Below are 13,942 nucleotides of genomic sequence, written 5' to 3' on the forward strand. Positions count from 1 at the left end.
TCACAGACATAATATAACATGAATCGTATTAATAAAATGTAGAATTATCAGAATATTGTATCATATTGATTATGAACAATTGCTAACCCCGCATGATGTCATCCAAATTGTGGTTTTGAAGCCTCAAAGTTTTGCATTTTTCTACACGCCATCTTGTTTTTTTAATACCAGAAGTAACCATATTTGGAGGAGGGCAGGACGCCTACACTTGCGACCTGCACCCATTAGACAATAATAGGTGTCAATCACACGTTATCCATGCTCAGATGAAAATGGGACTATAATTTACATCGTGCCGTACTGTAGAAAACTCGAACCTAACGATTGAGACCATAAATTCCCAATTAGAACATTTATTGATCATACAAATTAGGTGAGAATTAGGGTTAATTCCTGAAGGATCTTTATCGAAACAGACTCATTTTAGGGACTTTCTGCTTCGGTCATTCGAAAAGGGAAACTACTTCTCAGGAACTTGATTTAGACCCAGCTTGCTGCAGCGTCTCAAATTATAACAGCTGTCATTTTCTGTACAATATTCAAAGCAGCCTATTTTGGTCCTCTATGATTTTAGCTGCTCACCTCAAATCTGAACACAAAGATATTTTTAGATTTGCACTTAGTAAGAGAACATATTCCTTTCAGCAACTATTTAGATGAAGTCAACTGAAATAACTCAATGATGATCTGGCACCAACAACAAAAAAGTTCTTGAGAGACCAGAGGCCCCAATCTACCTACAGGGTCTCAGTCAAGAGGAACCTAATCTGATAAGGGACACACACACACACACACACCACACACCACACACACACACACACACACACACACACACACACACACACACACACACACACACACACACACACACACACACACACACACACACACACACACACACACACACACACACACACACACACAGTCTCTCTCAAGCACAAAGACAAGGGAGCGCCATCGAGAATTAATTAAAGTTTGTGCCTTTATCATTAATTACACCAATGTAGACGTTGGTTCACCCCCACAGTTCTTTTAATATATGCCTTGTTACAGTTAGAAGGTCAAGTAAAAGAAAAAAGGGAGACAGAAATAAAAAAATAAAAAAGTTCTGGGGGGGGGGGGGGGTAATAATCCTCACAGCCCTGAAGTAACCTTACTCAGGGAAATATCTCAGAGTAAACTCCGCTCTGCTGAATAATTCATTTTTATCAACCATTTTCAGTCGTGTGCTTGATGCAGTACCAACGACGACAAAGTACTGAGAAGATATTTTTAGCTTTTTTGTGCCGACTTCAAAAATACTAACGCGAGACCTGAGATTTATGTTGTTTGATTATCAGCATGACGTGTCTGAGTCGTTCCGGAGACGGAGAGATAAAAGCAGCTCCAACCGAATTTATCAGGGACGCACAGTTATTGCTCCGATAAACAAAACCTCCTTCAAAAGATCGAGTCGCATTTGTGTGAGCGGTGGGTTTAGGTGTGACCTAGGCCCCTCCCCCCCCTATTATCTCCCATCATATCGCCCTGCGCTGACGAGGGCATCCGAAGCTGCAGTGCATTCCTGTGAGGCCGGGAGGTGACGAGAGCATCCTACGCCAGAGTGACTCGACAGGATTTTTCTTTTTTGCGCTCGCTGCATCCCCACACTCCGGCCCACAGACTGACTCACCGCTCTCTGGCTGAGGCCCAGTCTGTCTCAACTCCTCCCCTCCTCCCTTCTCCCCTCTCTCCCAGAGCCTGTGATCTGATGTGAATGGATGCTGACGCTGGGAGGGCTTTCCGCCACGCTGCTTTCACCCATCAACCGATGATTCTCAGCAGTGGGGGGGGGGGAGGAGAGGAGAGAAAGAAGGTGGTGAAGGTTGGGATCTGTTCGGAGGAGTTTAGAACGGGTCCTGATGATGGACAGACTTTAAAGGGCGAATTATTTATTTATTAAGAGAAGAAATGTATGAAAATGTAAAAGCTACTGGAGGAATGTTTGGCAGCATTTTGGGCCTGTGCTGACATTATACAATTTTATTTGTGATTCGTCCTTGTCAACAGTGAAAGTGCTTTTATAATTAAATTGCTAATCTGATCTTTTCTGATGCTAGCTGGCTTTAAGGAAAGAGGCTGTTAGAGGGTTGCAAACACAATGTAGGGAAGACTTTGAAAAATCGTACACCTAATCAATTTCTGGCTATTGGTAAGATGAAAAATCAATACCACTCACTACCACTAGTCTGCGCACTAATGTTGCAGTTTTTTACGAGAAGAGTCCACACGTCCACGGGACCTCGTGTGGTTTTCACGACCTTGAGTTCAAGAGCTGTTACATATGTTCTCAGATTTTGTTTACATCCCCACGTGGACTATTTTCTCTCACGTTTCAAGTGGAGCTTTATTTTGGAAGACTGGAAGCTGTTTATCCATGATTCAAATCTTACTGCTCGACTGCACAGACACCAACATGTTGCAAAAGATCTAAATCTATGTGATAACAAAAACAAACTCTGCGGCTAACAATGTACCTTGAAGTATTTGGGTCAGTTTAAACACGAGCGCTTCATTTGGCTTGGCATTTGGCTTTCTTTGTGTTCTGTTGCACCCTGTTAGGAAGCTGTCGCTGCAGTTCTGGTTGGGTGACTGTGCTTTTGTTGATGTAGGAAATGGCTGCCCTGTCCTCCTCACCCTGACAAGTTAAAGTCAAGCTTTGAAACAAACAGTCAGCGAGGGGGAGAAACAAAGCAGCAAGGGTGGTGCTCGACGAAAAATAATCCCTCTGAGGTTTTTACAAATCTGTCAGTTTCAGTCCTGTTGTTCTTAAATCTCCGCTACTCCTTCCACAACGAGGTTTAACCTTGAACTATGATCTTCTATAAGCCACGCTTGGAAATGCAACCTCATGGGTTTTCTTTCGACAACTTTATTAAAAAGTCTTGATCGGGGACAACAAGAGCTGGGCGCACATTTAATTAAAAACAAAAAAAGCTGAGATAAGAGTTATTGGCCGCGTTCGGAGCCAGCGGAGATCTTATAAGCTTATCAGAGTGCAAGACACTTTGCTGAACTGGGTGATAAGAACTGGCTGAAAAGGAAAGGGTCCAACAAAACCCTGATGGTCCCGTTAGGTTTGAGGCAGTTGTGTATCACAAAGTGTTGATCTGCAAACGATACATAAAGCTTTTCATATTCTCTGCTAGAATCAAGGGGTAAAGACTGAGGGGTTTGTTGCTGGGTAGGATTTCTTCTACACAACTGAATCAGCAAAGCCACATCATCTGTAAAAGCCCAAATAAATTCACTAGAAGCAAAAACTGTAGCAATTCCGAGTCAGATGAAAGAGGTGTGAACTAGTCTCACACAAAGTTAATGCAAACTTTCATGTATTTGGCTAAATTTGTTCAGTGGAGGACTTTCCTCAACATCATCGGGGGAAGTTAGGTCTCAACGTTCAAACTGAAACTTGATCACGTTCACTTCTCGGATCAGCGCGACACCTCTGCTGTGCTTTGACTGCTCACGTGACTAAGCAGAGCCTGGGACTACGTGAGACGGCAAAGCCCTCAGGTAAAACCGCTGTAAGTGGCCCGAACATTATTTCTTAAGTGTCAGTATCTTCTCCTCTAATCGTCCATCCATATTATGAATGGATGAGGAGTGAAAGGCTGGATTCGTGTTCGTGAATTTTTAACCAGGGATTGAAGAGGAGTCGTACAACTGATCATCCGTCTACGTCCTCTCAACTTTTCTTTTTACCTCTCAGTTTCTATTTTGCATCATTTTCTGCTTCTTCCCCTTGCTGCCATTACTTTTCTTCTCCTCTCCCTAATGTCTGTAGTGACTTTGCAGCATCTCCGTCCCCCCCCCCGCCCCCCTCCCGCTCGGCTCCTCTTCAGATGCTGCGTCTCAGGGTCGCTGCGTTGGACGGCGGTGCTTTCTAAATGTCAGAGGCGGTCAAGCGCCTCCGCAAGAACACAACCCGCCCTTAAAGTCGCTGCTGGCCAACCTGTCCATCACATCAGGGTTGTCACAACTCATCAGCCGTGACGTTTTACCCGTGAACCACTTGTCACGATGACAGAGCAGTGGCCACTGATATGATTGCGTCTGATGGGTTATCACTGCATTTGTGATTGGAGGAGACATTGGAAGGCGACTTCGTGTTTTATCATTTGAGCTCATCTTCATTTGATATTTGAAAGAATGCATCATAAGCTTTCCTGTTTTTAACTATGCGCTGATTAACATTTTGCGACCTTGCTGACTTATCGCAAAATTCTGTCATCATCATGTTAGTACTGCAAGACGGAGCAGTTATTAACTCAGCGTTGGGGACTTCAAGGACAGTCTCCTTGAAGTCATTTGCTAAGTTATTGAAAAGAAGAAAGATGATATATCCTGCGCACGTGTTGATGCTCGCGCTTGTAAAATAACTTTTTAAGACACGTTTATTTATACCAAACACATGCACAGACATGCACAACACACTCATGCAATGGTAGAGGTAAATTTATCCTCTGCATTTAACCCATCTGGTGCAGGACACACAGAGCAGGGAGCAGCCATGTACAGCGCCCGGGGAGCAGATGTTTGGGGAGTAAGGTGCCTTGCTCAGGGGCACTATTCAGGGTAGGGAGAATCCTCTTGGATTTTTTGGACAGATCAATCCAGGTTCGTCTTTTGTTGTCTCTCCGTGGAGTCGAACCAGAGACGAACCGGAGACCTTTTCTGCCCATAGTCCAAGTTTCTGCCACTAGACCACCGCCTCTCATTGTTTCATCACCGAGAAGAATTAAAAAAAAATGAGCCTGCAGGCATAATGTACTTTAGTGATATTGATGAGACTCTAACGCTACTCGAGGCAGCAAAGTGTTAAAGCTGAGGAGAAATTCATCACGCGCTTGTTTGGACTCTCTGAAGGTTAATTATCTCAGCATACTGGAGTCAAGAGAGCCTAGTGGTTTCTTCAAAGGACGGGAATTAATCTAAAAACCTTATGATGTGCCTTTAAACATTAGTAGTAATAATACATGATGTGTAAGTACTTGATAAACTCGTATAAAATCACCTGTAAAATGGTTCCTGGAAATAAAAAATGGGCACAGACGCGGTCACCATCCGGAAGCGTGTGTGTATTTAGGTTCCCTGTGAGTGTGTGTGTGTGTGTGTGTGTGGGCAGCTGCGGATATTAATTGCTTGTTTATAGTTTGTGCGTCTGTGTGTGTTACCCTGCTGGTGTAAAGCGCCAGGCTCTCGGGTGGGTTCACACCTGTGGCCCTGTGTAGGGGAAGCCTCAGAGGCAGAGCGAGTGACCCAAAATAGTGAGTGTTTAGTCGGAGGGCAGCAGACGGAGAGGGAAACAGACACAGAGAGAGAAACGGGGGGAAACAGAGAGGGAGAAAGAGTGAGAGAGAGAGAGCGAGAGAGCATCAGCCTCTTTGTCTCCCTCCTTTGCCCCGTGCGCAGTCCTTCAGGCGCACGGACACATTTGCACAAACGAAACGCCGTCTGCTTGCATATACAGCGTGGCAGTCGACAACTAAATCTAACATTCACACACAGGCGGAAAAAACTGTGACACTGCCCCCTGCTCCGAGAGCCGCGGCTACATGTTGCACCAGAGCGAGTGTGACAGCCTAATTGAGGAGGGAAAGGACAAAGTGAGAAAGAAAGAAAAAGGGAGAGTGGCAGCAAGATGGACACTTCGCCTCTTAAGGCTTCCGCATCATTTGCACTTTGGTTTGTGTGTGTGTGTGTGTGTGTGTGTGTGTGTGTGTGTGTGTGTGTGTGTGTGTGCGTGTGTACCTCTCTTTGCTGAACTTAAGGGAGTGAAGGATGGCCGGTCTCTTCTGCCTCAGGTTCCACAGGTGGACGCTGTCATCGGCCAGAGCACTCACCAGCGCTCCCTGTCATAAAAGAGGAGATATTTAATCTGATATTCAAGATTAAAGATTATAATGAGACAATAACGCATCTATCATAATTGTAATGCATGCAGGTACCACCGACAGAGATGTCCACAGACCGCACATTTTGTTTCTGACGGGCATGAGTCAGACCTCCCTCTCTGGAAGCGGATTTTAAATCAGGCCGCTTCCTCCCGGGTCGCGATGATGATTCATTAGATGTATATGAGTGTATGTGTGCACGTAGGAGGCACTAAAAACCTTCTCTCTCTCTCTCTCTCTCTCCCTCAGGGTATGTTTGGGCTGCTGAGTCACAGTCACTAACACACACACACACACAGACACACGCACACACTCAGACGACTGACCATGAAATGCTGAATTTCTCATACATATAAAGTTAGTCCGAAAAAGTGAGTCAAACTCTGCTCTGCTCTTTTCCATATAAATCAGTAAGTGCTGTCTGTATTGAATACAAGTTCCCAGCTTGTCACTCAACGCTTGACAATGCGACAGGAAGAGAAGTGTCTATTTTATCTGAATCTATCAGTTGTTCCATAAAAGCTGGATGAGTTATTGGTTTCCACATATCTGTGATGTGTTACACTATGACCCAGCTTATTTTAATGTAGACCTAATGTAATGCTGTTAATAGTAATAATAGTTTGTAGATACTGGAAATGAATATACAGTCATTTTTTTTTTTTTTTTAGTTTTAACAAGAGAACATCTGACTTAAAGATGTCAGGAAGACACAGAGGACAGGTTTACAGAATTTAACATCACGATTCACCAGAAACATCAGATCAGACTTTGGGCTTTTTAACTTTGATGAAAAACCTAAATGACACACTAGGGCCAAGAAACACTACAAATCATCACTTGTCCTGAAGCCTCAATATCTTATGTTTTAATACAAGCAGCAATTACATGTCTAAAATAAGCACGTAGCGGACTGTCAGGGCCAACTCTCAGACCTCAGTACAATCTTAACAACTTACTGCTGAGAAGACAATGGTCCTCTGAACTCACAAGCTACTAAGAACCACTACCCTGCTCTACTGAATCCAGGGGAATTTGGTCAAATGACGGCTGCTCTCTGTGTTCAACATGGAACGAGAGGAGAGATATGAGCAGATAAGGCAGCTGAGCTATTTCACACAACCAGTGAGATCATTCATCCAGCCTCACTTGCATCGGCACACACAGTAGTAACCATTTTTTGTGTGTACATTTTACGGGTGGAAATGCGATTACCAGGGAGGAACATCCATGAATCAGCCCGCAGGTCCTTCTACAGACTAAAGTGGAACACTAGGGAAGAGTAAGAACTTTTCTTTTTTTCTTTCGATAACACAATTACCCCTGGAGTTACCCGCCTTTGTAACACAGCGCTACCCACTGGTGAGAAAACAGACATGTCACTGGAGAAAAACCGAGCACTTACCTCATTGATGAGAAACTGCAGCTGGATGACGGCAGCTCCGCTCTCGTGCTGACAGTAACACTCCACACCTGGACGGCCAAAACTGAAAGTTACTCTGTCAAGGAGCATATAGTAACACACAGGGAATTCATCACCAGGACCAGTAGTGCCTTTGTGCCTTTGTAGCCCAGTTATTCCAATTCCACCACATCTTTTCATTTTTTTTGGGGCAAATATGGTAACCAGGAAAAAGCGCCTCAGCGTTTTAAGGTCATGTGCTCCTCGCTACACCCGATTCAAAGGTCGTGACATCTGTTAGCTGGTTACCTACGGGGAGGGAAAATGGAATATCTACGGTGACATTTTTATGGTCTACCGGCAGAGCTTGAAGATATTCATCACCAACAACAAGGGAGGCTCTTCACATCGCAGCAATGTGCCCTTTCAGAAGCCCCAGCATGCCCCGTACATCCCATTCCTCTCCCGAAAGCACGAATAGATGAAAATATTGTAATTATGCTACAGCTCGTTCTGTCAACCCAGCCTGTGGAGTTTTCTCTTGCCACTGTTACCATGTGTCTGCTCTTGGCTGTATGGCTCTCTAGTAAATAGTATTATAAGGAGTACAGTTTGTACCTGCCCTACATGAGATCACTTCTATTCTGATTTGACGCTATATAACTCGAATTGACTTTACTCACGGGTCCTGCAGTTTTAAGCATTTTTGAGAATAGGTTCTTAAAATTGTAGGCACACCGGGGCCAATTACCAAACAGTGTGTGCAATTCAAGTGTTCATAACGACTTGGAAATACGGCTGTTATCCGGGAGAAAGTGGCATGTTAGACAAAAGAACGAGAGATTGCAGAAGAGATCGATAAATCTGAAAGAAGATGAGGAAGATGGAGGAAACAGGCCGGAGGACGGAGGTTGGTCGGGGGGGAAAAAAAGGAAGGAGAGGAAAAAGGAAAGGAGGAAGGAGCGACAGAGAATAATGAGCTCCTCTTCCGGGTAAGAGTGAATAGGTGAGCTTACTGATAATATCCATTCATTCCTCCTGTGACTCAAGGGACTGAGGTGTGGGGGGGGTGACAGTTTTACATACAGGGGGCACAGAGAGGTATAACACCCCAGGTGCGACAGTATTAGTCATAATTAGTGTATATGTGAGTGTGTACAAGTGTGTGTGTGTGTGTATAAGGGCATGGGGTGGTGTGTGTTCCTGCACGTGACCAGGTACTGTAAATTGCCTACAGTGCTTTCCAACTGAGACACAGTTTGAGACACGCAGCTCCTTATGAATACAGATTGATCACAGATGAACTTGTGCATTTGCATCCACGCAAAAACCCCATCAACTGTGGGTTATGATGATGGAAGCAACTAGAAAACAAGCAGAGCCCCCCCCCCCCCCCCCCCAAGAATCTAATTCAGACACCAACAGCCGAGTCCTCCTCTCTCCCGCGGCGCACACTGCTCCATCGGCCCCACAGAAACCCACAAGAGTAATTTATTAAGCTGTAATGTGTGTAACCATTCCTAAGGTGTGCTGGGACCGTCCCAGTGGATAAAGGCAGCCTGCACCACACAGGGCTCGTTTCTCTGCAGCCACTCGTCCTCCTATACGTTCACTTTACCTTGAAACTGAAGAAAACTGTTTTTATCCCTTTGTTCTCCCCTTACTGGATCCAATCTCATTCCCCGGCTTCTATTTCATATTCGACATCAAGGTGTTGCAATCGATATGCTTCTTGTCTTGTAGGGACGACTCCAGAGAATTAGAGGGGAAATCGGAGAGGGCGACCCCCCCTCCCCACCATCAGAGTGCCCAAGTTTCAATTGATCATGACAGCTTTAAGCACAGCCCCAATACGGAGGCTTGCAACATCCACAGGTGCAATTTTGTCCCGGCCCTTTGCAGCATACCGTGCCCGTTCCTGTCCTGTCCATAAAAGCAAAATGCCTGAAAACATATCTCTGGAAGACGAGCACTCGGAGAGAACATTTCTCGCTCAATCTCACGATGACGATGCGAAAAAATGCCAAGATCTGCTCCAAAATGTAATGCTTTCTTTCTGTGGGTCATGCCCCACCCCTCCGCGAGGTATCATGGGAAATTGGATCAGTAGTTTTTGAGCAATCCTGCTGATGAAAACATCACCTCCTTGGCTGAGGGAAATATCGGCTGACTCAGCAGCCTCTTTGCATATTTCAGCTCAGTGTGTTGGTCTGGATTCACTCTCACCAGGCTCATCAGCATCATTTTCATCTGTTTTCAAAAAAGAGGGGTAAAAAAAAACACAAAAAAAACACTGTACACTTTCTGCCGGGTCCCAAACATCAGACACACACACTCGGCGACCAGCTGGTGAACACACTGGAGCCTTTACAGAGAGCCAGATATTTCCCTCGGGAGTGAGTGGAGCCTGGAACGGAGCTGAAAGGACGGTGATAACTGGTTTTGCATTCTTTCAGATGCCTGTAATCAAAAACTCACAATGGTGAATATCTCATTTGTTCTGTAAATTACTTTGGAGGTGCTGCATGTGATATTGAAGCCCTGAACCTCAATCTGAGAGACTCGTGGCTATGAATCCAACCTTCAGCTTCAACACAAAGAGCTTTGGTTAGATCTTAAACCATCATATTCTCAAAGGACATGCTGGTTCTCTTCCCATCAGCTATCAGAATGGTACAGTAGTCTCTGCTCTGCCTGCAAAACCTGCCCCTCAACTCATCAGGTGGATTAACCTTTGCGCCCAACACTCTTGACACTCAGTTAAAGGAATAACCCTAATCTAATCCTAACCCCAGATTTCAGCAGGTTAACAACACCAACACCAATCGGACATGATCAGAATCTCCAGCTGTGGCTTTCTCCATCTTTCACCTCCCGGATAGTCTGAAGGTGTAACTTTCTAACACTGCAGGACGCAGAGGAAGCAGACTTGTAACTTCGGTATGTTTTCACCATTACATTACTGGGACAAAAGTTCAATCACTGGTGTCAACATCTAAATGGAAAGTGAAGCAACCCTTATTACAGCGTAATAAGTAGAGCAGGAACAATATATTGTTTGGCTAATAAGGTTTCAGTTGGACGAGACATTTATAGAATTTATTCCAAGAACAGCTGTATTCTGGACACCGATAGAGGATCATTTTTTTCTAATTCGCTCTATGAGCATCAGCTTCATCAATATCTGACATTGTTAGTTGTGCCTGAGAAGCTGTGAACCAGTCATTTCTCCAGCACCACCATTGAAAGGATGCACCGTCCTCATGAAGCCTGCAGCTCACTGATCTGCTTCCACACTGCAACAGTGCACCACGAACCCCTCGAGTGTTACCACAGTAACCAAAAACACATGGGTCAACGATGCCTGAACACATAAACCCGAGCTGACCACTTGAAAATAACTGTGTCAATATACAGTCATTACTATTGGATTTGTGAAAGGGGAGAGAGGAAGAAACGAATAAAGCTTGGAAAATTCCTAGAAAGCTAAAATCAACTCCTTGACCTGGGAGAGAGACACAGGGAGAGAATTGAAAAAGCCAGAGGCTCATATTTGTATTTTTTTGTTCTGCATTCACACACACACGTCCTTATGAGTTCATCAAATACCACACACAAGACACATTTTTCATAATAAACAGCAGAAACATGTCACAAACATGCAGAGGAAGTTCACTGAGGAATATTGATGTTTACAGGTCTCAGCTCCATCTCAAATTAAATTAGAAACAAGCCGAGTAAGAGGTCACTGCTGCACTGAAGCGCCATGCACTGGAAAACAAATGGTTCTCTGACTTTAAGAGAGAGCCAAAGCACACAGCAATCCACTGAACCAGCGAGCGGATGAGGACGGAGGACCCCAGTGCTGACCTAGTACTCTCACTTGACCTTCTACGGCCACCCTCCTCCAGGACACCGCTGCTGACCACAGTCTTGTGAAGGGACACTGAGCCAGCTTAGATCAGCTTATTTAATCATAATGTTCTGTATGCTGGATCAAAAAGCTTTAATTATGTTTCTAAACTCAGAAAGGGGAAGTGATGAGAGAAAAAAATGGTGCTTGTGTCATTGCCATTGGCCAAAACACCAGAAATAGTCTCCCACCTCTGAACATCAATGAGTCACTCATTGCAGATGAAGGTTATAACATATCCATTATCTGCTGCTTAGCCTTTGAGGGTCTCTGGGAGAGGTGTAGCTAATCCCGACTGACATTGGGGGCGAGAGGCGGGGTTCAGCCTGGACATGTCGCCAGGGTGTCACAGGGCAACATCGGAGACAAACAGCCACTTACACTTACGCCAACTGTCAATAAAGTCTCCAATTAACCTGACCCTGATCTGCACGTCTTTGGATTGTGCAGGGAAGCCGGAGAAAGCACCCAGAGAAAACCCACACAGACAGAGAGAGAACCTGTACACTCCACAGAGAAAGAGACCGGCTGAATACAGCAATGTTGCATTTACTAGTAAGTCTCTAGAAAAGCAAATGTGACTACAAACTGTTTTACTAGTGCTTGATGTTATTCTTAGACATTGCAGCTGTGTCAAAATTAAATTTCCACATCCTTGAAGACTGTTTTTGGCACAGTAACACAACCAGGCTGTTCTATTCCCATGGATCCTTCGTGAAATCAGTTGCTCCATTCCCAAGCAACTTAAGATTGAATGGGCGGATCCTTCTCGGGCAACTATCCCAAGATCTCGACCCCCCCCCCCCAGCCAAAGATAAGTAAATGCAATGCCTCAACATAGCTAATGATGGAGTGTTAAGGGCAGGAACAGTCTACATGGTCTACGAAGGCGTAGGATTTACGTCATCAACTCACAAAATCCTCCAGTTTATTTAATAAATCTGTGTTGGTTGTTCAGGAGAGTAACCATCATCTGATCGGTGTTTCCCACAGAATTTTTTCAACCCACAATGGTAACGGTGGTGCAAAGGTAGGAAGGTCACTCACACACGCAACAGATTCCGAATGACGGCGACAAAGAACTACATCGCATGCCCCAACTGCAGCAAGAGCTATGAGATCTGACGGCCTGCGTGAATGGTAAAAACATTACGGACCACAGCAACGGGCAAACAGCGGTTGCACTGCAGGTTGCACTTCTCTCACCATAGTTCGAGATCTCTCTGAGAAGTGGGTGAAACTGATTTTGCTTCTTTGTGAAACTGTGGTGGGATAAATTAGAATATCACAAACCTCCACGCCCTAGATGATTAACGGGAAACACTGATATGGTTCATGCTTCACACAGAAAGTCTCGGAGCATCCTTTTTACATATAACTATGACATGCAGCAGCGCGTGGTGTGAGTCAGCTGGGCTTCGGGCCCGGTGACAGCGCATTCCATCCGACTCAAAGTGACTTAATTGAAAACTCTTTCCCAACGTTGCCTGGCAACCTAATCTTCCAGGGCCTCAGAAGGAGGGAGGAAAGGATTTAAGGTTGTGCTTTTTAAAACTGCTCATATTGCCTCCTCTCTGAAGACTGGCGGCCATCCTACAAGCATATAATCATGAAGCGCACACACACACATCGACCCACAAGAATAAAAAAATTGGGCAAAATACATTCACACCATCAAAGAGGGAAACACTGGTATTTGTTCAGTTGTATCAAGTGGATGTTGCCTTTCTAATTACCATAGAAATGAGGGCATTCCTCCAATGTGAGGAGAACAGGCTCTGTCTTAAGTCCAAGAAAACACATTCATAGGCCGCCTTTGACCACAAGATAATCTCAGTGCACATGTATGCGCAGTGTTAAAAATCGATTTTGCACTGAAGTTGGTGTATCACTAAAAATATAAACACAAGATGAAAATAATTGTATCATCTTTCCTGGGGTCTGGGTCAGTGTTATCTTTTGGAATAGGATAACACTGATTCAATTTCCTTCTGCGGATTTTATGGAAATTGAATTCAATTATATTTTAATATAAACTAAGCTATTGACCCTGTTGAACAATTATGTTTTGCCCCCCCGAGGTAAAATGTGGAAATGCATGTTAAAAGTTTAATTTATTTGTAATTTTTCACAAATAAATAAAAGCAGGTAAAAATGATTATCTCTGGAGTTCACACAAGGATTTATTCAATTCCTGCTCAGTCATTGAAGTGATTTACTGTTTAATTATAACAAAATATGGCAAAAGTCATTAAGTGCGTTCATTTACATAACTAATTACTTAAGGATTTTATATACGAGTCACTGATTAATATATATTATTGTTCAACTTTTACAAACGAATTATTAATCAGTGCAGATGAACACAAATGTTTTGCTAATGAGACGTTTAAAAATGATAATTATTAAAAAGTTTTGCCAGAGAAAAAAACCCAGACTCCATCTTAAAAGAAACACACAGCCGAGTGTTAATGATTTAATCGCCTCTCATGTTGCTCTCCATATCTGATGGTAATTCAGTCTTTAGCCGGTGCGTGAAAGCTTTTACATTTGCTTTTGAAAAACCCCTGGCACTGGTTTACCACTGCTGTGTCAAAATGTGTTTTCCTTTAAAATACATGTTTCCTCTGGCAGTGCGTCTTTGCCTCAATTTCACGCCAGAGTGGAAAATAACACAATTTCAATTTCTGT

At 44.0% G+C, this 13,942-nt stretch overlaps 1 protein-coding gene across 2 annotated transcripts in view; it reads right to left on the reverse strand.

The window, feature by feature from the left end:
• stxbp5a (syntaxin binding protein 5a (tomosyn)) overlaps positions 1-13,942 on the reverse strand; it is an 86,981-nt gene that overhangs the window by 44,246 nt on the left and 28,793 nt on the right. For both annotated transcript variants that reach the window (XM_062411833.1, XM_062411834.1), the window contains exons 4-5: positions 7,342-7,423; positions 5,794-5,894 (exon numbers count right to left, since the gene is read on the reverse strand). In XM_062411833.1, the coding sequence (XP_062267817.1) occupies positions 5,794-5,894; positions 7,342-7,423 (183 nt within the window). The remainder of the gene's footprint in view (positions 1-5,793; positions 5,895-7,341; positions 7,424-13,942) is intronic.

The sequence above is a fragment of the Platichthys flesus genome, chromosome 18, assembly GCF_949316205.1.
Source record: "Platichthys flesus chromosome 18, fPlaFle2.1, whole genome shotgun sequence".
NCBI lineage: Eukaryota > Metazoa > Chordata > Actinopteri > Pleuronectiformes > Pleuronectidae > Platichthys > Platichthys flesus.